This window comes from Geotrypetes seraphini, chromosome 3 (genome assembly GCF_902459505.1).
Source record: "Geotrypetes seraphini chromosome 3, aGeoSer1.1, whole genome shotgun sequence".
In the NCBI taxonomy this organism is placed as follows: Eukaryota; Metazoa; Chordata; class Amphibia; order Gymnophiona; family Dermophiidae; genus Geotrypetes; species Geotrypetes seraphini.
The window spans coordinates 343,975,148-344,002,888 of record NC_047086.1 but is presented as its reverse complement, the minus strand read 5'-3'; the positions used below and the strand labels follow the sequence as shown (position 1 = coordinate 344,002,888).

Below are 27,741 nucleotides of genomic sequence, written 5' to 3'. Positions count from 1 at the left end.
AGCAGTCCTCCTCTCCCCTTGCAAAGATGGTCTTGATCATAAGTTTTATAAAGGAACAAATGGATAAGGCATGCAGAAAATGGCTCATGGATTAAGAACATAAGAACATAAGAAGTTGCCTCCACTGAGGCAGACCAGAGGTCCATCTCGCCCAGTGGTCCGCTCCCGCGGCGGCCCATCAAGCCCATTGCCTGAGCAGTGGTCCCTGACTATCCCTATGACCTACCTCTACTCCTATCTGTACCCCTCAATTCCTTTATCCTCTAGGAACCTATCCAAACCTTCTTTGAAGCCTTGTAACGTGCTCCGGCCTATCACAGCCTCCGAAAGCGCGTTCCCTGTATCCACCACCCTCTGGGTGAAAAAGAACTTCTTGGCGTTTGTTCTAAACCTGTCCCCTTTTAATTTTTCCGAGTGCCCCCTTGTACTTGTGGTTCCCCATAATCTGAAAAATCTGTCCCTGTCTACCTTTTCTATACCCTTCAGGATCTTGAAGGTTTCTATCATGTCTCCTCTAAGTCTCCGCTTTTCCAGGGAGAACAGCCCCAGCTTTTTCAGTCTGTCAGTATATGAGAGATTTTCCATTCCCTTTATCAGTTTAGTTGCTCTTCTCTGGACTCCCTCAAGTACCGCCATGTCCTTCTTGAGGTACAGTGACCAGTACTGGACACAGTATTCCAGATGCGGGCGCACCATTGCACGATACAGCGGCAGGATGACTTCCTTTGTCCTGGTCGTGATACCCTTCTTAATGATACCCAACATTTTGTTTGCTTTCCTTGAGGCTGTGGCGCACTGTGCCGACGCCTTCAATGTTGTGTCTACCATCACTCCCAGGTCTCTTTCAAGGTTACTTACCCCTAGCAGTGATCCCCCCATTTTGTAGCTGAACATCGGGTTCTTTTTCCCTACATGCATGACTTTGTATTTCCCTATGTTAAAGCTCATTTGCCACTTTTTGGCCCATTCTTCTAGTGTCGTTAGGTCCCTTTGCAGATCTTCGCAGTCTTCAGTGGTTTTAACCCTGCTGAAGAGTTTGATGTCATCCGCAAATTTAATAACCTCACATTTTGTTCCCGCCTCCAGGTCGTTAATAAATATATTGAACAGGAGCGGTCCCAGCACCGACCCCTGCGGAACTCCGCTCGTGACCCATTGCCAGTCTGAGTAATGGCCCTTTACTCCAACCCTCTGTTTCCTGCCTGCCAGCCAGTTTTTGATCCATCTGTGGTCCTCCCCTTGCACCCCGTGTTTCCACAGTTTTTTAAGCAGTCGTTCATGTGGTACCTTGTCGAAGGCTTTTTAGAAGTCAAGCCCTTTGCTTGTGAATGTGTGTACATGCACATGTAGGTGTAAGTATGTATCTGTGTTATCTCTGTGTGTGTCTCTTACCTGGAGGGAAGAGGAAAGAAGATGTTTGAACAGAACATATCCCAAATATTGCATTGGTTTGGAAATAATGATAATAAAATGAAACAAGGTATGATAATATATCTATTAAATGTTACTGTCAGTTTGAAAGATTTGAGGGATGCATTTTATATTTAAGCAACATGGTGCCAGTGTCGCAAGGCAACAGATATTATTGTGCTTCTCCACCACTAGGTGGCGGTACACACAACAACTAAACGCAAAGTACACATTTCAGTGACTAGGTGTCACTGAACAATAGAATCCCCAAAATCAGTTTCCATGGTTTCCGTTATCCGTGGTGTGAAAATATTACAGCAACAATGAAAAATGGGGAAGCTGGTGAGTATCCATAGTAGGCTAAGATTTTTAAAAAGAAACAAATGTAAAAATGTAATATGGAAATGTATTTAAACTGTGTGTATGTACAAAATTTTTTCATTGCTCCATATAGTGGGATTACTGTACACAGCAATCATTAAGAAACTTATACAGTTCAGTCACCAGGTTTTACATCAGAATTTACAACACCAAAATCAACACCAAAATAAATACATGTCTGACTCATCAAGACTCAGACTGTGTAACTGTGTGCATATTTATGTACACACCTGTGTGTATATGTATGTGTCTGTATTTGTGGGTGTTTGTATGTATCTGTGTCTGTATATATGAGGTCTGTTCAAAAAGTTCTAGGACAGTTTGAATTGTGTGCCAACGGGAAGTTTTTTGAGACGCGGCGTTGTGTAATTTGAAACCTCACGAGTAACCTTTTTTCTGTTTGTTGATATCTGTTTTTGGCTCCGAGCTACAGTGGTTTTTGTGAAAGTGTGTTATGATCGGCTTAAAGCTTTTTACATCAGAAAGGCATTTGACAGTGGATCCTTATAGATCCATTTATTTTAGTAAAATTGTGAACTTTCATGATCTATTATTCTTTTATCCCTTAACCTCTTGTTTTTTTCCCTTTGTTTTGTTTTTTTTTTCCCCCCCAAGTTTTGTTTGTCTATTGTGTTGATCATTTTTACCCTGTTCGTTTTTTTTTTGTTTTTTTTAACCCATTGTTTTTACTTTTGTTAAGCGTTTAGATTTGGCTTTTTTGTTAAAAGTTGTGGTGCATCAAATAAACTAACTAACTCTTAACTGTTGGCATCTATTGAGTGAACAGATTGTAGTTAGAGAAGTAATTGGTAGGGTTACCATATCTGTTCATGCAAAAAAGAGGACAGGTAGTCCTGCCCTCAGACTCACACCATTCCCACCCCAGCCCGGCCTCAGCTGAACCTCTTCTCTCCTTCAGTAAGCTCCAAGGCTGTATGCGCGTTTACAATGTGATGATGCAACCATGATTTCCTAAACCTGGACAAACTACCAGGTTTTCAAAAACCACCCAGACACCCGGACAATCCTTTAAAAAGAGGACGTGTCTGGGTAAATCCAGACATGTGGTAACCCTAGTTATTGGTCTATACATTTTGGGAAAATTATTTGGATTTCTCTTTGCATAGAGAAGTGTTCTTCCTGTTATTAACCAATGTGCCTGATCAATTGATTTTTGCAGTTTGACATTTCTTGGTGAAGAAATGTTAACTGAGCCAAATGTTGGTCACTCCATCTGGGTCAGAGCTCTTCTAGTTTGGGGCTCTGTTTAACCTATTTCCCAACTCTTTTTTTTTTTTCTTTCTTTTTTGGTTTACTTCAGGCTATTCCTTAGAGGTATTTTTTGCCTGCTCCAAATTCTCCTGTGTGTAGGCATCCTTCCTCCCTTAATCTTATAACTCCTCGAGTCCTGACTCTACCAGACCCGCCCAAAGGTATAAACTATCCTTCCCCTCTCTACACAGTATTCGCTATGCAGGCAAACTGGGAAAATACCTTCTCTTGGAACGACCTTACTACCCCGCTGCGGAACCTGGGCTCCCTCCAATTATTCCGCAAGCAACTGAAAACCTGGCTTTCCACTAAAATGTAATTCTATCCCCCCTTACTCTTCTCTTCTATATATAAGTTCATGTAAACCTTTTTTTCCTTCTCTTCCTATATTTTAAGTTCTTGTAAACCGTGCCGAGCTCCCCAACATCAGTGGAGATGATGCGGTATATAAACTTAAGGTTTAGTTTAGTTTAGTTAGTAGTCATTCTGTTTTGTGGCTGTGCTCTAGTCTACAGGGTCTTTGCATAAGTTTCTTCTGAACATTTGTTTTATCTTTAGTTGGCAGTATTTTCACTGTACTGATGTTTTTCCGTTTCCTTGTAGAACTGATCTGGGTTCTCTCTAAATAATTTATTTTGATATCTTTCTTTTCTGTACTCTTCATATCTCTGCAGTTTTTGTGCTTCAGCTGTTACTTTCAATTTATTATTGAAGCATATGAATTTAAGATCTTCCTCCGTTACCACAGTATGTGTCAGTTTGGTGTTATAGATCTTCCTGATTATTTTTGGTGATCTAAACCCTTTTAGATACCTGTAAATCAAAGACACTTATGCTCTCAATGATTTTATTTTTCCTTCAATGCATTTTTTCCTAGGAGGTCCACAGCCTACTTCACTCTCCCCTGATGATTTTACCAACAGCTTCTTTAGAATATAATATAAGTATTACTATAATTGGACAGACCAAAGGTCCATCAAGCCAAGTATCCTGTTTTTCAGCAGTGGCCAATCCAGGTCACAAGTACTTGACAGATCACAAAAGAGTAAAACAGATTTTATGCTGCTTATCCTAGAAATAAGCAGTGGATTTTCCCAAGTACATTTTGTTCTGTAAACTGTTTTGGTCAAAAACGGTATAGAAATTTTTAAAATAAAATAAATAAATAATAATGTCTTATAGACTTTTCTTGTAGGAAATTATCCAAACCTTTTGCTAAGCTAACTGCTTTTACTACATTCTCTGGCAATGACTTCCAGAGTTTAATTACATGTTGAATGAAGAAATATTTTCTCTGATTTGTCTTACATTTTTTCTTGATAGAGACTTATAAGATCATGAAAGGCATAGAGAAGGTGGAGAGGGACAGATTCTTCAGGCTAGCAGGGACAACAAAAACAAGAGGGCATTCAGAAAAATTGAAAGGAGACAGATTCAGAACGAATGCTAGGAAGTTCTTCACTCAGAGGGTGGTAGACACCTGGAATGCGCTTCCAGAAGGGGTGGTAGGACAAAGTACGATATTGGGTTTCAAAAAGGGATTGGATGACTTCCTGAAGGAGAAGGGGATTGAAGGGTATAGATAGAGGGTTACTATAAAGGATAATAAATAATTAGGGAATAAGAGGTTTAGGTAAAAGATCACTTACAGGTCTTGGACCTGGGGGGCTGCCGTGGGAGCGGACTGCTGGGCACGATGGACCCCTGGTCTGACCCGCCACAGGCAATGCTTATGTTAATATGATCATATCACACCAATTCTTCGAGACTTTCATTGGCTGTCTGTTGGTGCACGGATTGAATTTAAGATTTTGTGCATAATTTCTAGGTTGTTGCGGGACAATTGTCCATCTGTTTTACACTCTGCATTGCAGATTTATCAGCCAGTATGTGTGTTGTGATCTATGGACAGGACGTGTTTAGAAGTGCAACCTCTGAACATTGTGAGGCTCTCAGGTCATAAAACAATGCTATCTGGAATGCCTTCCCCTTGGAACTAAGACAGGCATCTACCTTTTTGCAGTTTAAGAAAAGGGCTGAAAACAGTTTTATTTGAACGTTGCTTTATTAATTGAGTAGAGATGGTAGGTAACAGTTTCTGTTAGCCGTTTTTTATTTTATATAGAAGTATTATTGAGCTCTCTGTTTCTGTTTGTGTGCTTTTAAATGGTAGAAGGGTTGGTGGGTAGGGCATTAGAAGTTCTTATATTATGATGATGGTATGTAATTTGTTTTTGTGTTATATATTCAACTGTGTATTTTTTAATTGCTATTCCATTATGTATGTTATGTTGTTACCTGCTTAGAATTGGTGGATATGTAGGCTATAAATATTCTAGTAGCTTCATTGTGAGCCCCGTAGTCCTTGTATTTTTGGAAAGAATAAACAAGCGATTCACATCTACCTGTTCCAATCCACTCAGAATTGTATAGACCTTTATCATAGCCACCCTTAGCTACTTCTTCTTCAAACTGAAGAACCTTAGCCTCTTTAGCCGTTCCTCATAGGGACGTCATCCCATCCCCTTTATCATTTTTGTTGTCCTTCTCTGTAGTCCGCGGGAACGGACTGCTGGGCATGATGGACCTATGGTCTGACTCGGCAGAGGCAATGCTTATGTGCTATATCTTTTTGAAACACAGTGACTAGACTTGCACACAGTATTCGAGGGGTAGTCACCTAGTGGTTTTAACCTGTTCTATCAGGGTTTCCACAGCTGGCATTGTGTTTGTTGCAGGTTTTCGTGTCTTGCTGCATCTTTGTCAGGTAAAAACCGACGTTTCAGCCATCATGCTGTGACTTTCTTCAGGGATGGTCTGAAGTCTGCAGTGTGACTTTGGAAATAGTGAGTTCACTGACCTGATTGGGAACAGGGCAGTCCACCAATTTGAATTTTGGCGGGAAAGTCAGTTGGTCAGAAATTTGAAGAAAGCCACATCATGATGGCTGAAACGTTGGTTTTTACATGATAAAGACGCAGTGAGACCCAGAAACCTGCAACAAGCATGGTTTTAACCTGTTTAACAACTAAGTATTTTAGCTATCAATTCTGAAAATGGCTAATCAGAGTCTTTTTCATGGTTTGTAGAAGCCTCTGATTGCAAATGGTATGCAAATGGTTACAACAAGCTCATCAATATTAAAATGAGCCTCCAATCAGTGCCCAGATGATGCACAAAATGAAGTGCTAGTTTTTAACGCTCTGAGATCTCTGTCAGGTCTTGGGAGTGCTGGTAGTGTTAAAAAAGCCAGCTTTTTCTTTTTTTAATGGGCACAGATATGGTGCATGTGTTACACACGTACAATATCTGTCTCAATTAAAAAATATTTTTAAAAAAAGTTGTGCTGGGACCACCCCCCTCCCCAACGATAGCCCACACCACCCAAACTTTAAAAAAAATGTCAGGAAAGAAGCCCATTCCCCCCTGCCTCAACCACCTTTACCCCACCACCACCATACCCGACCCCCTCCCTCACCTTTAAATTGAAGATTAGCAGGAAGGATGTCCATGCTCTCTTGTTGGCAGATCTACCTCTTCAAAATGGTGGGCCGTCCCCTTCCCAGTTCATCCTGGGATGCACTGAGAAGGGCTTAAGGCTCTGATTGTCCCAGGTGCCAAAGGACCCTCCCATAGGCATAACATTTTTTTTAATGGGCCCCGATTCACTAAAGTCATCAATCGCTGCTATCCACCCGATTCACTAAATGGCCCACCGTGTATTTTCCGATCTGATCTGATCCAAGCCATGCAAATGAATAAAACCCCATGCAAAATAGCCAAGCGATTGATTCATTAACATTTGCTTGGCTATTTTGCATCGGGTTTTACAATCCTAAAACCCGACTGTTACAGACCTGTTGGCAACTGTGTTAAACTAAACTAAACTACACCTTAAACTTATATACCACATCTTCTCTATAGAGATAGAGCTCAGCACGATTTACAAAAAATTTAAAGAAAGGAAAATATAATAAGAATTAGTGATTATATAGATAGCAGTGGAATTTATATTTTTGAAAATAGCCAAGTTGTCAGATGTTTTCAAAATACTTGGAAAGAGTCCAAATTATGCACCCTTAGCTCCTCCCCCTTATATCTGGGATATAGAGGGAGTCTAAAGGAGTCGCCGATAGGCTCAGATGCATAAGACCCCGCCTAAAGGGAGGGTTTTGAGGCATATGAGCCAATCAGGGCCTTAGGCCCTCCCCGTGCATCATATGATGCACGGGGAGAGGTCTCAGGCCTGCATTGCAGACACGGCGGTCCAGCAAAGGAGCAGGAGGAACTCCTCCTGCTCCCATCTAAAAAGGTAATGGGGGGGGTCTGAGGAAGGGTGGTCTGGCCGAGGGAGGATGGTCTCCACTGGCAGGAGGGAGTGGTGTATGGTGGCAGGAAGGAGTGGGCATCCCTCCTGCCATATTTAATAGTACGTCAGCAGCAGCAGAGTGGCGTCTGGTGGCAGGAGGGAGTGGGCATCCCTCCTGCCATAAGTTCGGCGGTGGCGGTGGCATTTTTGGGGGAGTTTGGGGAGGGGGTTTGTTGTGGGTCGTTGGGGAAGGTGGTTTTTTTTATTGGGCAGATATTTTGGCATGTGTCCTGACAACAGTGACAGGAGGCTGCTTCTCCTGTCACTAGTGTCAGGGTTCTACACCGACTCAATTGCTCACTGAGCGACTGAGTCAGAGAGTTTGCATGCAAATGATTTGCACCTCCGTGCAAATGATTTGCATGCAAAAAAGATAGTGAATCAATCGCTGTTTTTAAATCGGCCAGAGAATCGGCCAACAGCAATTGAATTGTTATCTTTAGTGAATCTGGGCCATTGTGTGCATTTTTATACACGCACATCTGTGACCATTAAAAAAAACCCCTACTCTTCCTGTTCCAGACAGCTGAATAGCAAGAGGCTACTTCAGGGCTTCTCCTGCCGCTCAGCTGTTCGGGGATTCCCCTGCCAGCTCTGTGCATCTGTCATTTGCTTTCTGCAATGACTAATCAGAAAGAATTATGGCGGACCTCTGCAAAAATCTATTGGATGCAAAATTGTTTCAACTTCAAGCGTTGTTTTCAAATTGGATAATTTACCAGCACCACAGTGACCCACATTATTTTATCGGTGATTTTAGAGCATCCGGCCCTCTGTTTTTACTGTCTTTTGTGCCAAAACTATACTTTCCTTAGCACTATGTTCATGTCCTTCTGTTCTGCTTGCTGTAACCCTCCCTCTCCACTCCTTTCAGCTCTTCTGAATGATCCTGTGGCCTGTTTAAATATTTGAATATCGGGACCATCAGGTGAACTTTTCACATTTCTCCTTGTGAGATGCTTTAAAAGTCACATGTCTTCTGAAACCTTTTGATGGTAGCTCAGGAGAAACCTTTTGTGCAGCTTGAAAGTGCAACAGCCATTTATCAGAAATCCCCTCACACCTAAGCACTTTATTGAGCCTGCTAGCACAACACAAATTACTGCGATTAAAGCAGCAAAACAAGCCAGGTGATGATGCATAATTATTAGTTGGTGCCAGCAAATTTCAAACTTCTAAGCTACTTTGTCATTTCTTAGTGAGATCAAGGAAAAGAATCAAATGATTCATTCACCTTTTGATAATTAACCCCAAAAGGAATTCTTGAAATGCAGAAGGCAGGATGAATTAAGATAAAAGCAAGAAAGACATTGCCATTGGAACTCACTGGAGCCACATTTTAGGAGTAAAGGGAACATTTTTTTTTTTTTTCATTTCAGTTATTTTTCTTTTGCTTTCAAATGCACTAGTGGAAAAAAAATGAAGGAAATTTAGGGCTCCTTTTACAAGGGCGCACTAGGGCCTTAATGCGCGGAATAGCGTGCGCTAAAATGCCACATTCGCTAGCTGCTACCGCCTTCTTTTGAGCAGGCGGCAGATTTTTGGCTAGTGTGCGCTATAGCGTGCGCTAATCCGGTGTGTGCGGTAAAACCCGTAGCGCACCTTCGTAAAAGGAGCCCTTGGTTGTATCATAGTAAATGATGGCAGATAGAGACCCGAATGGTCTATCCAGTCTGCCCAACTGTACATTCTCTGTTAATTAATGATTTCATTTTTAAAAGGTTGTGCTGGGACCACTCCCCGATGACAGCCAACCCCGCCCCCTTTGTCCTCATGTCATTCTCAATATGTAAAAACTTAACACATCTTAGACAATTGGCAACTGAATTCAATGGTTAAAACCCCCCACAGAAGCTGCTTTTAGAGTTCAGTGAACTACAGTTAAATGACATTTGTGTCTTGCCTGCCATCTACAAGGTCCTTCCATCATGTGCCCAGCTGCTCAAGCATCTTACTGTTACTGCAACAGATTCATCCATTGTTTCTGGCATCAAGGAACATTTCTAACATTTGATAGAGACTTATTTTCCTGTTCATCCACTACACAGTTTAGGTTCTCTTCTACACCCATTTGTCTGAAAGACAATCCAACTACCTTCCCAGATGGTGTAAAAACACAGGCAAATGAATCTTTGCGAAGGTTGTACTACAACCAGATAGAAATGGAAGGCTCTATTTGTGATTTATAAACAGTTGTACAGAATATTGTCCCTTTTTATTCTTTAATAAAAAGATTTAAATATAAAATCATAAGTGTTTGAGGCTTGTGCAACTGAGGACAAAGTCCGCGGGGACAGGGACAGAGCTCGTGGGGTTGGGGCAGAACTCACAAGGACAGAGACAAACTACCTCTATGGACTAGCTTTTTTTGTTTATTCTCTCTTTTACCTGTGGATCCATCGACCTGACACCTTTAATAAAATGTTATTTGGGGTTCAGTTTTACCTGCAATGTGTCTCCGTTTATTACGGCTTCAGGCCCTCCACGTTATCACAGGCAACTATTTTTAGGCACCTAAAAAATACCTATTGGGAGCCTGTTTTATAATGGCAAGTAAGTGGCTACATTGCAAAAATGTGTAAATAGTTTAGGTGCAATCACTTATATGAGCTGTAGAGCTGGTGTAAATGCTTTCACCTAGATTGTGTGTACTTTATAGTATGTTATAATGTATGCATGTAAATATGTTCCCCACCCATACTCTACCTAAACTCTGCCCATGTGAACACCCACCTGCAACGGATGTATAATTGAATATTGGCACATACATTAGCTAGAAAACGGCCTAAATCTAGGCTACTCCCCAAAAAGGTTTCCCAAGTGTCAAGTCCATCACAATGCTGGCTCCCTCCCACATCCAAAAGGTCTTGTTCTGGACGTTTCAGACTTGGATGAATTTTTGGTCGAGAATCTGGCATAAAGATAGACATACTGGTGGTCTGAACAATCAAACGCCTGGACATACAGATAGATGATTTTCCCCCAAAAATATTTTGGATGTACTTTTCAAGAATAGACATTTTGCCACTGCTGACTTTGGGCGACTAGCGCCCTGCGTCCAAATTGGACGTAGATGTTTCTTTTAATTATGCCCCTCCATACATATTAGTATTAGACCCCTAGTACGTGTCTAGTTAGGATAAAAACTTGTATCATAAACTTGTACTGAAATGATGTCAAATCCGGTACAAATCGTAACTTGTTAACTGTATACTATGTATGTTTAATCTGTAACCCATTCTGAGCTCTTTGGGGACAACGAGATAGAAAACGAATTAAATAAATAAATAAAAAGTTTCAGTGACTTTTGTCTTCTGCATTTCTTCTTGATTGTGGCAAAAGTTCTTCCATGTCATTATTTTATAGCTCCCATAGGTCAAATGATTGACTTCTTTCCTCATCCAATTTTATTCGTACGACCTAAGATAATCCACCTGGTTCTTATTCTTTTGCACTCTGGGAGGCAGCTGTGGACAGCTAGGATAACGGTTTCCCAAATAAGATCTACTCGGCTTCTCATTAAAATCATTTGAGTACTCTGAATTGAAGGAGGAACGTGGGGACAGTAAAATGCTTAGGAATGTACATTGCAAAATGCCTGCTCAGGACATCTGTTATGCTGACGAAAGCTGTAACGGCGTAGTTAATAATTCTGCTGTAAGTGGGAATGAAGGGTGATTCAGTTGAATTCAGAGGAGCAGCAGAGCAGGGGCTGGGCTCAGGGTCGACTGAGATGTCAGGAAAGTTTCTCTGCTGCAGCACACTCAGGGGAATACAGGTTGTTTGCAGTCATTAAGAGAGCCTCTTTAAACTAGCTGACTCATAAGCTCAAATTGAAATGCCTCTTATTTATTTCATTTTCTATACTGTTCTCCAGGGGAGCTCAGAACAGTTTACATGAATTTATTCAGGTACTCAAGCATTTTACCCTGTCTGTCCTGGCAGGCTCACGATCAATCTAATGTACCTGGAGCAATGGGGGGGGGGGGGGGGGGGGGGGAATTAAGCGACTTGCCCAGCAGCATGGGTGTGAACCCATAACCTCAGGGTGCTGAGGCTGTAGTTTTAACCATTGCACCACACTCTGTATAGGGCTCTTCAGCTTAGAAAAGAGATGGCTGAGGGGGAGATATGATTGAAGTCTACAAAATCCTGAGAGGAGTAGAACGGGTACAAGTGGATCGATTTTTCACTCCGTCAAAAATTACAAAGACTTGGAAACACTCAATGAAGTTACAGGGAAATACTTTTAAAACCAATAGGAGACAATATTTTTCACTCAGAGAATAGTTAAGTCTGGAACGCAATGCCCTATGTTATGGTAAGAACGGATAGCATAGCTGGTTTTAAAAAAGGTGTGGACAATTTTCTGGAGGATAGTCTGTTATTGAGAACATAGGAACATAAGAATTGCCTTACTGGCTCAGACCAATGGTCCATCAAGCCCATAACCCGTTCTCACGGTGGCCAATCCAGGTCTCTAGTACCTTGCCAAAACCCAAAGAGTAGCAACGTTCCATGCTACTGATCCAGGGCAAGCAGTGGCTTCCCCCCTGCCTGTCTCAATAACAGACTTTGGACTTTTCCTCTGGGAAATTGTCCAAACATTTCTTAAAACCAGCTATGCTATCCCGCAAATTCTGGAAATGCTTAACTGTTCTCTGAGTGAAAAAACTTTTCCTTCTATTGGTTTTAAAAGTATTTCCCTATAACTTCATCCAGTGTCCCCTAGTTTTTGTAATTTTTGAGAAAGTGAAAAATAGATCCACTTCAACCCGAGTGAGCACCTGCGGACACCCCTGTTTACTGACGCTGCTGCTGGTTAAGGAAAGCAGCAGCGGCAGAATAGGGAGGGTGGCTGGCTGTGCACCTCCTTGGGGCATGCATCCAGGGTGGACCGCCCCCCCTCTCCCCCTTGGTACGCCACTGTCCATAGGAGAGTGGGGTTGGAGGAAAGGAGAGAGAGAGAAGCACTAAAAGGATACAGGGACCAAGGAAATGTGTGGGTGGGGTATGGGAGGGGTCATGTGTCCTCTTTTTGTCTTCACAAAAATGGTGACCCTAATTGAAGTACCACCCCCCTCACTGGCAACAAAGCAGTTGGAGGACTTCTGCTCAGCTCAGGGAATAGATCTTCCTAGACCTAGAGCAGGAGTGCTCAAGGTCAGTCCTTAAGGTTTTCAGGATTCTTACAATGAATATGCATATCTATTTGCATACAGTAGAGGTAGTGCATGCAAATTGATCTTATAATAATTGATCTCAGGATAATTGGCATCATCATAAGGTGTGAGGGACTAGTTAAGAAAGAGTATAAATGTTGGAGCTTGAAGTAAATGAAACTAACCAAAGGAGACCTAGAATTGTTTCTATAATGAAGTTGTATGATTCCTTTTGCAACCTTTCTAAATTGATTTTATGGACAATTTGCCTTTTACTTTTCATTATTCTTCTTTATACATTCTGGTTCACCACTGGAGTGCACATTAAAGAGAGTTTCTATTTGAAGATTGCCTCCAGTTCTCTTTTTCCTGCTTCTTTTTTGTACCTTGGTATTAACAATCTGTCTAGACAGTAAAGCTCATTGGAGTGAAACCCTATATAGTCTTTTTGCCATGAGATAGAAAGGAGAAAAAGCATATGGATTTGGCCAAAGATACAAATAAATGATTGTGTGCCTACTCCTGGGGTGACCCTTGACCCCCAACCAATGAGGAGATTATGACTACATTTATTGTAGAAATTTATGCAGCCATAAAACAGCTCATTCTGCTCCTTTGTTAATAACAGTTTATAAGTGCCTTTATCAAATTCTAGCACTGTGTACCACAGTCTTGAAAAACGTTTGCACCTCTAGACCCACACACACCTTCAGGCCCTCTCTTCAACTAGGTGTTGATCTTGTTGCTCTAGGGTCCAGATTCAGGTCTCCTATTCTCCTAAGGGTCCACATTTCTTTTTTATGGATCCTCCTGCTCTACTTATCAATACACTGATGTCAGCTCCATGAGGGGGTGCTGCATCAGGGTGGCAGATAGGGGAACCTAAACTTCCTCCTCTGGAGGGATCCAAGATGGCTGATCACACTTGACACGCCATGTGAATCCTCCTTATTCTTGTCATGTTTTTGCTGATTTTCCTCTGATTTGCTGAATTAATGGGGAAGGGTTAGAGCCTCAAAGCAACCTGGCCCCTCTGTGGTTGGCACGATGGATCATTTTTTTTCTCTTTTTTGTAGTTTCAAACATTTTTATTTGTGAACACAGTATGAATAAGGGATCAAAACATGATGAGAACACCAGAATCAACAAAGGGATAACATTCATTCGGTACAGACAACATCATGCATGTCATCACCATTTTCGTTGTCTGCCTCCCCTCCCCTGAAAGAACTCAACCCCTACAAATTAACTAAAAGGTATCAACAGTATAGATTTAGTTGAATCCTGTTAAGAATTCTGTGAGAGGCGGACCATGCAACAGAGGATAAGAGTTTGATAAGAGCAGTGGCTGAGTTACCGTAGATTATGTGAAGTTGTTTAAGGTAGGCTGAGTTTGAGTCATATTTTTTCAGACTGAAAATGAGTCTTAGTGCAGTGCAGTGTTTTAAATAAGCTGCATTTTGTGGATCAGGATGGCGTTAATTCCTATGGAGGCAGAGTTACAGTAATCCAGTTGGAACAGTATCATCCTTTGGTCAAGGAGGGCAAAATGATGCTGATGGAAGTATGGCCTGATGAGTCTTAATTGTTTCATGGAGAATTGGGATTTCTTTCAGAGATGGGATATTTGAGGTTCCATAGATAATGTGGAGTCCAGGATGCAGTCTAGGATTTTGGAGGTTCTGTCTACAGGGTGTTGCCAGATTGGCGAGTGATGCTTGTTGGTGCAAGTACTGTAATCTCTAAATTAAAGCATGTAACAGGGGCTTCAATTCACAGATTCAGTGGGATAATATATGTGAGCATCTACCATAAGAACATAAGAAGTGCCTCTGCTGGGTCAGCCCTGAGGTCCATCTTGCCCAGCAGTCCGCTCACGTGGTGGCCCAACAGGTCCAAGACCTGTGCAGTAATCCTCTATCCCTTTTTCCAACAGAAACTTGTCCAATCCCTTCTTTAACCCCAATACCGTACTCTGTACTATCACGCCCTCTGGAAGCGCATTCCAGGGGTCCACCACACGTTGGGAAATATTTTTATCTTGCATATGTTTGGCTTCCCTGGGTTATGCTGTGAAGCGCCACTGGCCCTTGAAGGCCTCTGCTTTTCATCACAGAAGCATATTCTAGAACAGACTGTTTCTTCAATTTCTGTATGAACTTGTCAAACTCCTCTCCAACGGGAGCAAGCCTATTGTCAGTGTGTCACTTTTGCTGTCTTTGCCGTCAGAAGTGAGGTAGCAGAAAAAAAGAATGCGAATTGAAACAAAAATGTTTACTGTGCAGATCGTTTGGATGCCAGTTCTGTTTGTAGCTCAGAAACCACACGTATCCTGCCTTCACTTCTCAAATTACTTGCCAGGTATAGAAGCTCTGCCAGCGCTTGCACTTTAGATATGAGTGTAGGCGGAATCTCTTTCTCTGTCTCTTGGTTATTATCCCTTCATACCACCTATATATTTGTTTGTGTTTGTTATCAACCGCTGCTAAAATGCAGTGCTCCGAGCATTTATTGGAGATTTAAGTAATTTAACTAAAGTCTTTTTGAGGGGCTGCTGAAATGTTCTCCGTCCGACCAAGAAGAGAATGATTGATTGATTGATTTTTTCAATTTTCTACCGTTCTCCCAGACGTGCTCAGAATGGTTTACATGAATTTATTCAGGTACTCAAGCATTTTTCCTGTGGGCTCACAAAACAATCTATCTGGGACAATGGGGGGATTAAATGGCACGCCCTGGGTCATAAGGAATAATATGGTTCTGAACCCACGATCCCAAGGTGCTGAGGCTATAGCTGATGTTAATAAGCCCATTAGCTAATTAATTTGGGCCGGCATCTCAGGAGCACACCAAAATTTGACATGTATATCTAGGTACGAATGTCAAGCCATGAAACTTACATATTTCATACTTTTCTTGACGCTTTTTGTTGCAATTTTATGAAACGAAATGAAAAGCGTCAAGAAAAATGTGGAATAATTTGTAAGTTTCATGGCTCCACATCATTTTTTTCTGGGTTGAGCTGAGAACTTTTCAGCAGCTCCTCATACATCTGCAGATGTGCTTTAATATTTTGAAATTTTAGATTATAGTAAAGTATTTAACATGGTGTGGAGCCCATGGGCATTATTTATTGAGTCATGTACCTTTTCTTTTTATCTGACCTCCTTACACATCCAGGGGGGGGGAGGGAGGGTGGTGGGAAATGTATTATTGTTTGTTATTCCTATTTTATTTATTATATGGAAATTATAAATGTATATCTACTTTTATTAGCTAAGGGAGGAGGGGGAGAAAATGAGTGTTTTTTGAATTATTTGCATATTTAAAGTGCGTTTCTTGATTTGTTTTTGTTTAAATTCATTGTATTGCACTATTTATATTTTAAAATTAATAAAGACTTACAAAAAATAAATAAATTTCGAGCACAGATTCTAACATTTGCCAATGGCTTGGTTTTCCTCTGTTTGGTGAAAACGGAGCCTGCATTTCAATCCGCTTATTCATCCTCTTCGTTAGAGCTGATTTCCTGTGCCTTTGAGCATTGACTGGCTAGTGTACTGCCCGAGTCAGCTTCGGCGTTCTTTCTGACTCAAGAGACAAAAGAGAGCACATATGAAAATGCCCATGACCTTGAGGGTTCCCTCCAATAAAGTTTGAAGATGGGCTGGTGGGGATGAATGTCATTGACACTTACTGGTCAGCAGCATCACGTCCCAGCATGGGAAGATATTTGTTGGATCTCCTAAAGCTTATTAATCTCCAAAGTGGCCTCAGATTTAAAATTAATGACGACCATTGGCTTAGTGTGGTCATAGATTGTCCCCTGTTCTTTATACCTTTTGAATAAGTAAACAATCAATTTCACTCCACTCCACTCCATTCCACTCTACTTTTGATTTCATAGATTTTTACATAGAAAACAAAACATTGAAAAATGAAGGAAGATAGCCATCTACTGCCCCTTCTTCTCCCTTAGAGATCCTATGTACTTGTTCCAAGCTTTCTTAAATACAGATACCGTTTTTATTCCCACCACTTCCTCCAGATGGTTATTCCATGATTTGTCATCTTTTCCATAAAGAAGTATTTCCTCAAGTTATATCTGAGTCTATCCTTTTTCACCTTCATCCTATACCTCCTTATTCCAGAGCAGAGGGAGCAGGGCTTCTGATTAGAACTAGATTGTATAGATAAAAACTTCAGGCTCATGCCTGATGGGACAACAATGAACAAAAACACAAATAGGATGATGAAGATGGATGAATATTCAGTTGTATTCTTTATTCTTTTGTTATCCGCTTTGAACCACTGTTGGTGGGAATTGGCGGAATACGAGAGCTAGATAACATAACATGATGGTGATAATGATGAATGCATACTCTTTCCTCTTGCCCCTCTGTGCTGTAAAACAATATATACAGGATTAAGTTTTCTAGGACCAGATTTGAACCCCCTTTCCCCATTCTGGATTGTATATATATTTTTGACAGTATGAAAATAATAAGCCTACCTGTATCATCTCAAGAACTTGCAAACTGTGTTATAAGAATACATATTTGCCATATAAATGCATTAGTTACTATTATCTGAGTGCCTGAATTACCTGGATCTTTAACCTTCTTTTTCTATATCCAATGTCCCTTTCTTGGATTCTTCTAAGTCCATTCAGATCTTCCTTTCCAGGCTGGTTGCTTTGCTTCTCAGTGCTTTAATACAGTTTCTTTCTTCATTTGCAGTGTACTAAACCGGACCCCTATGCACCTTATCCATGAAATCATACTAGTGGATGACTTCAGTGATGATCGTAAGTAACAAATACTTTCTTTAAAAAAACATTGCATATTTATGAAAAGTATTTTGTAGAAGCTTCCATGACAGTTCATCCATGAGATAATGACCATACCTACAACAGGATGCATTATTCTTTCTGACAAGCTCCAAAACTGCAGGGAACCATTGGCATAATGGAGGGAGGTGTACAATCTTAGTGACTGGTCTCTTTGAAAATTACTCTAGTGGCCAAAGTGACATTTAAATGTTTGTAGACAATAAAGTCCTCTCAAGGTCCATAGCTGAAAGGTCCATCCATAAGGGAAAGGCTCACCAGATCCATACGTATCTTGTACCTGAGACGTCAAACAAGTGTAGGACTCTGCTGGGGCCTCCAGGTGCTCCTGGTGTTGGTCCAGTTTGTTAACAGAATCCAGGAACAACTACGCTGCTGTCTTGTCCGCCAAGGTGAGCACTTTGCCCTCCCACCAAACTCGAAGACTTGCCAGATACACCAGTACAAAGTGCACACCTTGGGCAGGTAGGCAAATGGGTAGGTGATGAGTGCATGTGATATGATTGGTGAGTATTGGATGGTGGGACCACGGGTGTGTGTGAAATGGTATATGTTTGTTGGGACAGGTGCAAGGGGGGAATCCACAGGAAAATTGAATGTTTCAGCTGAAAGGTTGACTAGCGGCCCATAGTTCCTTTTGGTTTTTCTTGCCACCTGAGCTGGTGGTGATCTCCTCCTCCAGTCTAGTAACCAGAAGTCTCCAAGCTTTGCAGTTAGTGGCCGTATCCTCAAGCTGCCACTGCGTTCATGAATATATTAAAAGTCTTTCAGAATTAGAGGCTACGGAGATCTAAATACAATTTCTCAAAATAATATAGCAACCATATATCCCAACCAAAACAACCAAGAAAGCAGTAGCAGTGGTGGGGAGATGAAGGGGCAGGATACTCAATGGGATTGGATGGAGGGTGAGAGAGAGAGAAGGGGGCAGAATACTCAATGGGTTTAGGGTAGAGGGAGTGGGAGAGAAAAGGGCAAGATAGTAAATGGAATTGAGATGGAAGGAAAGGGGGCAGATACTGATGGAAGTGGGGGTAAAGGGAGAGAGAGAGAAGAGGGCAGATATTGAATGTTAGTGGGGAGGGGAGGAAGAGAGGGGAGCAGATGCTGGATGTAAATGAGGAGGAGTGAGAAAGGGGAGTAGATGTTGGAAGGAAGTGGGGGAGGAGAGAGAGGGGAGCAGATGCTGAATGGAAGTGGAGAGAGGGGGCAGATGCTGGGTGGAAATAGGGAGGAGAGAGAGAGAGGGGAGCAGATGCTGAATGGAAGTGGAGAAAGAGAGGGGGCAGATGCTGGATGGAAGTGTGGAGGAGTGAGAAAGGGAAGTAGATGTTGGAAGGAAGTGAGGAGGAGTTAGAGAGGGGAGCAGATATTGGAAGGAAGTGGGAAGGAGAGAGAGGGGAACACATGCTGAATGGGAGAGAGAGGGGGACAGACACTGGATGGAAGAGGGGATGAATAAAAAAGGGCACATGCTGGAAGGGGGGAAGAGGATAGATTTAATGAGATACTGGAGGGAGGGAGGGAAAGAGCTGGAAAGCTGCAAGTAGACAAAGTAAAAGAGGGAAATTGAGGACTAGATAGTAAGAAAGAATTTAATCTAGACCAAAGGTGTCAAAGTCCCTCCTCGAGAGCCGCAATCCAGTCAGGTTTTCAGGATTTCCCCAATGAATATGCATGAGATTTATTAGCATACCATGAAAGCAGTGCATGCAAATAGATGTCATGCATATTCATTGGGGAAATCCTGAAAACCTGACTGGATTGCGGCCCTCGCGCAGGGACTTTGACACCCCTGATCTAGACAGAGGCAGAAAATAAATTGAGAAGGAAGACCAGGAAAGGGAAGGGAGAGGAGAGAGAGATACCAGACCATGGGGTAGGGAAGGTATTGGAAGTAGAGAGATGCCAGAGCATGGGGGAAGGAGACAGAGATACCAGATCTGAGGGGAGAGATGCAAAAAAAAAAAAACCACTGGGGGAAGGGGGATAGGGAGTGAGAGATGGAAGGGAAGGAGACAGATACCAGACTATGGGGGGAACGGAGGGAAGAAGATGGATGCCAGACCAATGGGGAAGGAGGGAGAGATGGAAGGGGGAGGCAGACAGTTTCTGGAAGGGAAATAGAAAGAGAGCAGATGCAATATGGAAGTGGCAGAGAGAGGGCAGACAGTGGATGGAAGCAGTGGCGTACCTAGCATATGTGACACCCGGGGCCCATCATTTTTTGACACACACCCCCATCTATATGAAAAATATGATTTTTAGTAACAATGCACATATCGTACAACAAAAGTGTACCTACAAAAAGGCAGCATCTTAAACACTGCAGTGAGCACTAGAACACCAACACATACAATGTAAAACTAAACAAGCCAGATCCTGTACAGTCAATTGATCCTGTACAGTCAATGCTATCAGAAAGCCATGTCCCTTTCATACACACAGACAGATAAACCCTCGCCCAATATGGAATAATCACAAACTAAAAATAGAAATATGTAGACAAAAGTTAAACTGAACCGCCAAGAAACCAGACTCTGCATACAATGCAACACTACAACACCACAAAAACAGTAATACATGTCCTCTAATACTGTGCAAAATAAAAAAAAAAAATAAAACAAATAATGAGAAATAAGAAAACACCATTTTATTGGACTAATCCCGTAAGCTCGGTCCCCATCCCCATCCCCACAAACCACCTGATTCCATCCACACAAGCCTTGAATTGTTTTATATTGAACTTATTATATAAAAAGAAACAATATTCTGTACAATTGTCAATTTATAAATCAGCATCTTCTCCCCACTCTCTTTTCCCCATTTCCCTTCAGCTTCCTCAGCCCACTCTCTCTCCACTTTCCTTCAGCGCACACACATAAAAACAAGCAAGTAATTTTATATCATTTTCATTCTATTCATTCATAGAAATTAAAGTCTAAATAATGCCAGTCACATAACAAATCATGATTTTACAAAAATAATTCCCTGCATAGTCAAGCCTGCAAGGATTACTAGATGTCTTTCAGCAGCTCCCTTCCCTCCCTCCCCCTTACCTTTGTGGCCAAGTCAAAATGATCTACCAACAATAAAATTTTAAAAACACAAAGCACACTGTACACAGAGAAAGTGTTAGTTATCATTTATATTCCACAGGTTTTCAAAGAGGTCAAGGCAGATGACTTTATGCTATGTCACCTCAGTAACAACTATACAAAAATAGACAAATATACCCCCTCCCTTTTTACTAAACCGCAATAGCGGTTTTTAGCACAGGGAGCTGCGCTGAATGCCCCATGCTGCTCTCAACGCTCATAGGCTCCCTGCGCTAAAAACCGCTATTGCGGTTTAGTAAAAGGGGGCCATAGTGCAAAATATAGACAGCATATATAAATTCTCAAAACGGACACATTTTGATCACTAAATTGAAAATAAAATCATTTTTCCTATCTTTGTTTGGTAATTTCATCAGTCTCTGGCTGCACTTTATTCTTCTGACTGTGCATCCAATATTTCTTCCCTTCTTTCAGCCTCCTGTATGCTTCCTCTCCTCCAGACCTCATTCCCTCCCCCAACTTTTTCTTTCTTTCATCCTGCCCCCTTCTTTCTTTCTCTCTCCATGCCCTCTTTCTTTCTCTCTGTCTGTCTTTCTCTCTCTCTCTGTGCCCCATTTTTTCTTTTTCTTTGTTTCACCCTGCCCCCTTTCTTTCTGGCTCCCTGTCGTGTCCCCCCATTTCTTTCTTTCCCCCTTCCCTCCCCTATGCCACCGCCATTGGGAAAATGCTGCCACCGCCACTGGGGAATAGGCTGCCACTGCCGCCATCGGAAACAGGCCGGCTCCGAGTTCGCCCTGCTTCTCTTCCCCGTGGGCCGACCAACTCTTTGCTGCCCGACGTCAATTCTAAAGTCGGAGAGGACGTTCCGGGCCAGCCAGGCAGCGATTGGCTGGTCCAGAACGTCCTCTCCGACGTCAGAATTGATGTCGGGCAGCGAGAGTTGGTCGGCCCTGCAGGGAAGAAAAGAAGGGAGAACTCGGCCGGCTTGCTCCCGATGACGGCAGTGGAAGCCTTTCCCCGGCGGCAGCCAATTCCCCGGTGGGTAGCCAGCTGTGCACCCCCTTGGGGCGTGCACCTGGGGTGGACCTCCCCCCCTTGGTACGCCACTGGATGGAAGGAAGAGAATGATGAGAAGATGAGGAAAGCATAAACCAGAGACAATGAAGGTTGAAAACAAATGTCTATTTCTTTTATTCATTTATTTTTTGCTTTAGGGTACAGTAGTATTGTAGCTGTGTTCATAAACATTTATACAGTAAATAGAAGGAAATAAGGTGATCCTTTTTTAGACTAATTTTAATACATTTTTGACTAACTTTCAGAGTCCAAATCCATCTTCCTCAAGTCAGGACAGGATACTATAACAGCAGTATATTTTACTGACCTGAGGAAGAAGGTTTTGACCTTTAAAAGCTAAGTGAAAAATGTATTAGTCCAATAAAATAGTGTTATGTTATTTTCCATATTTTGTTTTATTTTTGTTAATTTGTAAAATGATTTATTTCTCTTTTTTCAAATTTATATCTGCTATCTTTATATTTTGCACTATATTAGTGGACATTGTGGCAGGTAAAGGTGTATGGCCTAAGCAAAATAATAGTTACCAAAAACCCCCAATGTCTCCCATGCACACTGGTATAGAAACCCCGAGGCATTTTTTGTTAGCAGTTTCACAGTCAGTGCAGAACATCAGGCATAATATCTCCAGATGTCAGGATAATACTTTCTCACAGTTCAATTTTCAATTATGTCAGCTGGACAAAGCAAAAAGGGGAGGGGGGAAATCCACAATAAAATGAGTTCCACTTTTCAGTCCACATAGTCCTGGTTAGAATTGTCTATTCAGTCCCAGCCCCCAACCAAATGGGCTCAGTTAGCACAAGAAAGAAAACCCCTCCAAAACAAACTTTTCTTCTCTTCCTTTTCACATTGCACATTAGGCTTTAGCTGGTACTGTCCTGGGATAGGGAGAGCTATTCCCACGGATTGTCTCCTCTCTCCCAACTGCATTTCTACATTTGTGCACAACAATAAAGCTGCCCCCTTATAATCCTCCAGACTTGGCTAGAACAGTTTACCCTTTGTCTTTTACTGTCTGTGAACAATGCTTCAAGGCTAGGGTTAGAACAAACCAGGGGAAAACAAAACCACAGACACAAATACAAAGAAACCAAAATGGAATTGTCCAGATCAGAATGTTGTGCACTAAAAAAGTGTCCTCCAACTCATCTTATAATGTGAAGATCTTTATTCCTCCAATGTCACAATGGTACATTCAACAGTTGAATTCACAAGACATGACATTCCTTATTTGAATTTTGGTTAAATCTATGTGAGTGGTAGCATTCTTCGTATATCATCATTCGTGATTCTCAAGACTCCTGAGGCAGGCCTGTTGGCCAAAACATATGCATGTCGAGTCATTGAGTCATAGAGTCGTTTGAATGTACCATTGTGACATTGGAGGAATAAAGATCTTCAGATGAGTTGGAGGACATTTTTTTAGTGCACATTATTCTGATCTGGACAATTCCATTTTGGTTTCAAGGCTAGGGTTACCAGATTTTCGGGAACGAAAATCCAGACCCATGGCCCCATCCCCCAGTCCCGCTCCGTTCCGCCCGAGTTATGCCCCGTTGTGTCCCCAGCCCCGCTCCCTCAACCGGGTCACTTGTCGGGAGGGCATTTGCGCATGCGCTGGTGTGATGCTATGACATCACACGCATGCACGTATGCATGTGATGTCACTGCGTTGCATCCGTACATGCGCAGATGACGTCCTGACGTTGCTGCTAGCTGGAAGCTTTTAAAAACAGGACAAAGTGCTGGGTTTTGAAAAGCCGTCTGGACCCCCGGACATGCGCTCGAAAAAAGGAGGACATGTCCTGGGAAATCCAGACATCTGGTAACCCTATTCAAGGCAAAACTTAAACTAAACTAAACCTTAAGCTTATATACCGCATCTTCTCTATAAGACTAGAGCTCAACACGGTTTACAGAAAATTAAAGAAAAAATACAGTAGGGATAGGGATAATATAGAAGGAAGTGAAGATCACAATTGTGAAAAAAGCCAAGTTTTCAGATGTTTGCGGAATAATTGGAGAGAGCCAAGATCATGCAACTCGACAGGAAAATCATTCCAGAGCTCAGTAATTTTAAAAAGAAGAAACTTAGCAAACAAAAATGCGCCGCTGGATTACTGACCAAGCAGCCACGCTGTTACTTCAGCAGTAGAGAATGACACGGGGAGCGATCCCCGCAGCAAACCGCTGCGTGGCTGCGGTTTGGCTGCGGGTTATGGTGACCTCATTAGCAAATTGCCGCAGACGCGGGGACAAATCCTTTCACCGCCCGCAAAAACGGTGAATAGATTTGTCCCCGCAGGCCAATGTCCCCCCTTCAAGAAACCGCTATTTACCTGTGTTTCACCTGCACGTTGCCGCATTGACTCCGCCCCCCAATATACTGGCTCCTCATTTGTCAGATCAACCCTTCCTGCCAATAGAACCCGCCCCCCCCCCCCGACGATCGCCGGCAGGAAGGTGCTCAGCCCTTCATGCCGACAGAACCAGCCCTCCCCAACGATCGTGGCAGGAGGATATCCAACCCCTCCTGCCTACCCCAACCCCCCCCCAACGGCCCTCCCGACGATCGCAGCAGGAGGATATCCAACCCCTCCTGCCAGCTCCCCAACAGCCCCCCTATGATCACTGGTAGGAGGGTGCCCAACCCCTCCTGCCGGCACCCCCAACGGCCCCCTATATCGCCAATAGGAGGGTGCCCAACCCCTCCTGCCGGACCCTCCCCCAACAAACCCCGCCATCCCGAAACACCACCCTTAGTCTTACTTTCCAAGTTGGACCGGACAGCTCCTCGCTCGTCTGGCCAGCAGGCCTGCCTCCGTCCAAATGAGGCGGGCCCGCCCCTCCCCTCCCCTGCCTAACCCACAGGATCCTAGGGCCTGATTGGCCCAAGCACCTAAGGCCCCTCCTATAGCGGGAGTGGCTTTAGGTGCCTAGACCAATCAGGCCCTAGGATCCTGTGGGTTGGGCAGGGTAGGGGCGGGCCCGCCTCATTTGGACGGAGGCAAGCCTGCTGGCCATACGTGTGAGGAGCCGTCCGGTCCAACTTGGAAAGTAAGACTAAGGGGGTTCCGGGGTGGGAGGGTTCGTTGGGGGGGGGTCCAGCAGGAGGGGTTGGGTACCCTCCTGCCGGCGATCTTAGGGGAGGCCATTGGGAGGACCGGCAGGAGGGGTTGGGTACCCTTCTGCTGCGATTGTCGGGAGGGCTGTTGGGGGGGGTCTACAGGAGGGGTTGGGTGCCCTCCTGCCGTGATCGCTGGGGGGAGGGGAGACTTGCAGCCGTAGCCGCGGTCACTATGCTAATCACGATTAGCATAGTGACCGCGATTAGGTACACGATTTGGTACACGATTAGGTACACGATTTGCCGCGATTAGGTACAGCGGCCGCGTCTACTTACCATGTAGGCTAACATTGTAACTTACAATTTGTAAGCATTAAAAGTACATGTCGTGTTTGTTTTTGTATAGTTATTAACTAATATTTAACTAAGTTTTAAAGTTTTAAAGAATGTTTCCTTTATACGTAAATAAAGAAAAGTATTTAAAATCGTACCCGTTTGAGGCTTTTATATATGCAGCGGTGACGGTGACGGGGCGGTGAATGGGGTTGCAGTGGCGGTGACGGGGCGGTGAATGGGGTGGCAGTGGCGGTGACGGGGCGGTGAAGGGAATGGCGGTGACGGGGCGGTGCAGAGGATGGTGAGACGGGGACGGGGCGGTGACGGGGACCAATTTTTTCACCGTGTCATTCTCTATTCAGCAGCTCAATGCCACACCCGGGTGGTTTCAGAAAACCCCCAAAACAAAACACACACATAGCCACAATATCATTCCCCATGGCAAAACACAAAAACAAGAGTGCTGCTTCTTGGTGGTTCAGTTTAACTTTTGTCTACATATTTCTATTTTTAACCCCCCACCCCTTTTACTAAGCCGCAGTAGAGGTCTCTACCACGGCCCGGAGTGCTAAATGCTCTAACGCTTATAGAACCTCTATGACTGTCAGAGGAGTATCAGAACATGCATCCCGGGGAGGTGTTTCTTTTTTCTGTGTGTATGAAAGACATGATTTTCTGTCAGCATTCACTGTGCAGGATCGATTTGTACTAATCTGGCTTGTTTGGTTTTACATTGGTTGTATTGATGTTCTAGTGCTCGCTGCAGTGTGTAAGATGCTGCCTTTTCCTAGGTACACTCTTGTTGTGCGACTTGTGGATTATTACTAAAAATCATGTTTTTCATATAGAGGAAAGGGGTGTTAAAAAATGATCGGCCCTTGGTGTCACAATAGCTAGGTGCACCACTGGCCCCAAATTTGTGTTTCACCACAAGCTTCTTCAGCGGGAAATGTGTCACATTCTACTGTTTGCATAAAACCCCGCGGCACGAACATTATTTCCGCAGTCCTTCTTTGCGTTTGGCTGCTATCCTCCTACTGCGGAAGTATTGGGTTTTGTGTTTTCTTTTTGAAATAAAATCTGTATCATTAGGCAGGGCTTAGAGGGCCAATCCGGTTTTCTCATTCTTCACCCCTGGCAATGTCATGAAGGTAAGCACTATTGAGCCAGTTTTCAAGCCAAATTATGCATTCGCTGATGGGTGGCATAACTTTCTTATCTGTAAATTTTCACAAGTTATAACTAAATAAGGGGCTGGATTAGGGGAGTAGCGCAGGCTATGGCAGAACTGAGTAATTCATCCCACGGCAGGCAGACTACAACTGGTGCAGAACGCAGCGGTTAGGCTGATTTTTGGGTTGAAGAAGTCCGATCACATAACCCCTTCCTACCGACTCCTGCACTGGTTGCCAATGGAGGCACGTGCGAAGTTTAAGCTGGGATGTTTCTGCTTTAAGGCACTATACGGTTTAGCCCCTAAATATATAACTGACCTCTTCTCCTTCTCAACCAACAAACTTAAGAGAAGCCCACACCTGAAGTTCATCTCCCCACTGGTTAGAGAATGTAAATTTAAAAGACACCATCAACATCTTCTCTCTTATCAAGCAGCATTATGGGGCAAAGACCTGGAAAAATTACTTAGGCATACAAACAACTATGGTGAATTTAGGAAACACCTAAAAACATATCTGTTCTTGAATTACCTAGGTAGCTGATCCGTACAATCTCTCCCACAACAACTACTCTTATATACTGTTAGTCACTAATCTCCAACTATGTAAGTTCTACTTAATTGTAACATTCTTTTTTAATCATTGTAAACCGCATAGAACTTCGCATCCATGTAGGCACAAACGACACTGCTAGGAATGCCACAGAGAACATCCCCAGAGATTTTGGAGCGCTGGGAAAGAAGTTGAAGCAGATAGGAGCACAGGTGGTCTTTTCATCAATTCTTCCAGTAAGAAACAAAGGCAGAGCTAGAGAAGAGCTTATTCAACGGACTAACGAATGGCTCCGAGAATGGTGCATAGAAATGAACTTTGGATTCCTAAACCACGGCGAGATGCTCCAGGGACTACAAGGACCAGACGGACTCCACCTAACCAGAAGAGGTAGAAACGTATTTGGACATCGATTGGCCCGCCTACTCCATAGGGCTTTAAACTAGGTAAGTTGGGGGAGGGTACATACTTATATCCTAGAGCAGTAAGAAACCACCCTGAGGAGGCAAGTCGCACTCACACTACCAAGTCTAAGGTAAGTACCAATGATATCCACAATAATTCAGGGAGAAATATCACTGATAATTTAGGAGCCACACTAGCTCATAAAGGAATCTCTTCACAGATATGGAGAGCTATGTATGTTAATGCACACAGCTTGGGCAATAAAATTCTAGCATTAGAGACTGAGATAACAAACGCCGATCTTGACGTGATAGCGATATCCGAAACCTGGTTCACGGAATCGCATGGGTGGGATATGGTTATACCAGGGTACAACCTACTTCGTTGCGACCGAGAGGGTAAATTGGGAGGAGGAGTAGCGCTATACACTAAGGAAAGCATCAAAACCACCAGAATCACAGATGTTAGATACACCGGGGAATCCCTCTGGGTGAACCTGGCCAGAGGGAATGAAAAATGCCTATACCTTGGGGTGATATATAGACCTCCCAGGCAACAGGAGGACAAAGACATGGAATTAATCGAGGACATAGAGAACATCACACTGCGCGGGGACACAGTAAT

General features: G+C 43.1%; 1 protein-coding gene across 3 annotated transcripts in view; it reads left to right on the top strand.

The window, feature by feature from the left end:
- GALNT14 (polypeptide N-acetylgalactosaminyltransferase 14) overlaps nt 1–27,741 on the top strand; it is a 596,567-nt gene that overhangs the window by 440,971 nt on the left and 127,855 nt on the right. For all 3 annotated transcript variants that reach the window (XM_033937530.1, XM_033937528.1, XM_033937529.1), the window contains one exon: nt 17,334–17,401. In XM_033937530.1, the coding sequence (XP_033793421.1) occupies nt 17,334–17,401 (68 nt within the window). The remainder of the gene's footprint in view (nt 1–17,333; nt 17,402–27,741) is intronic.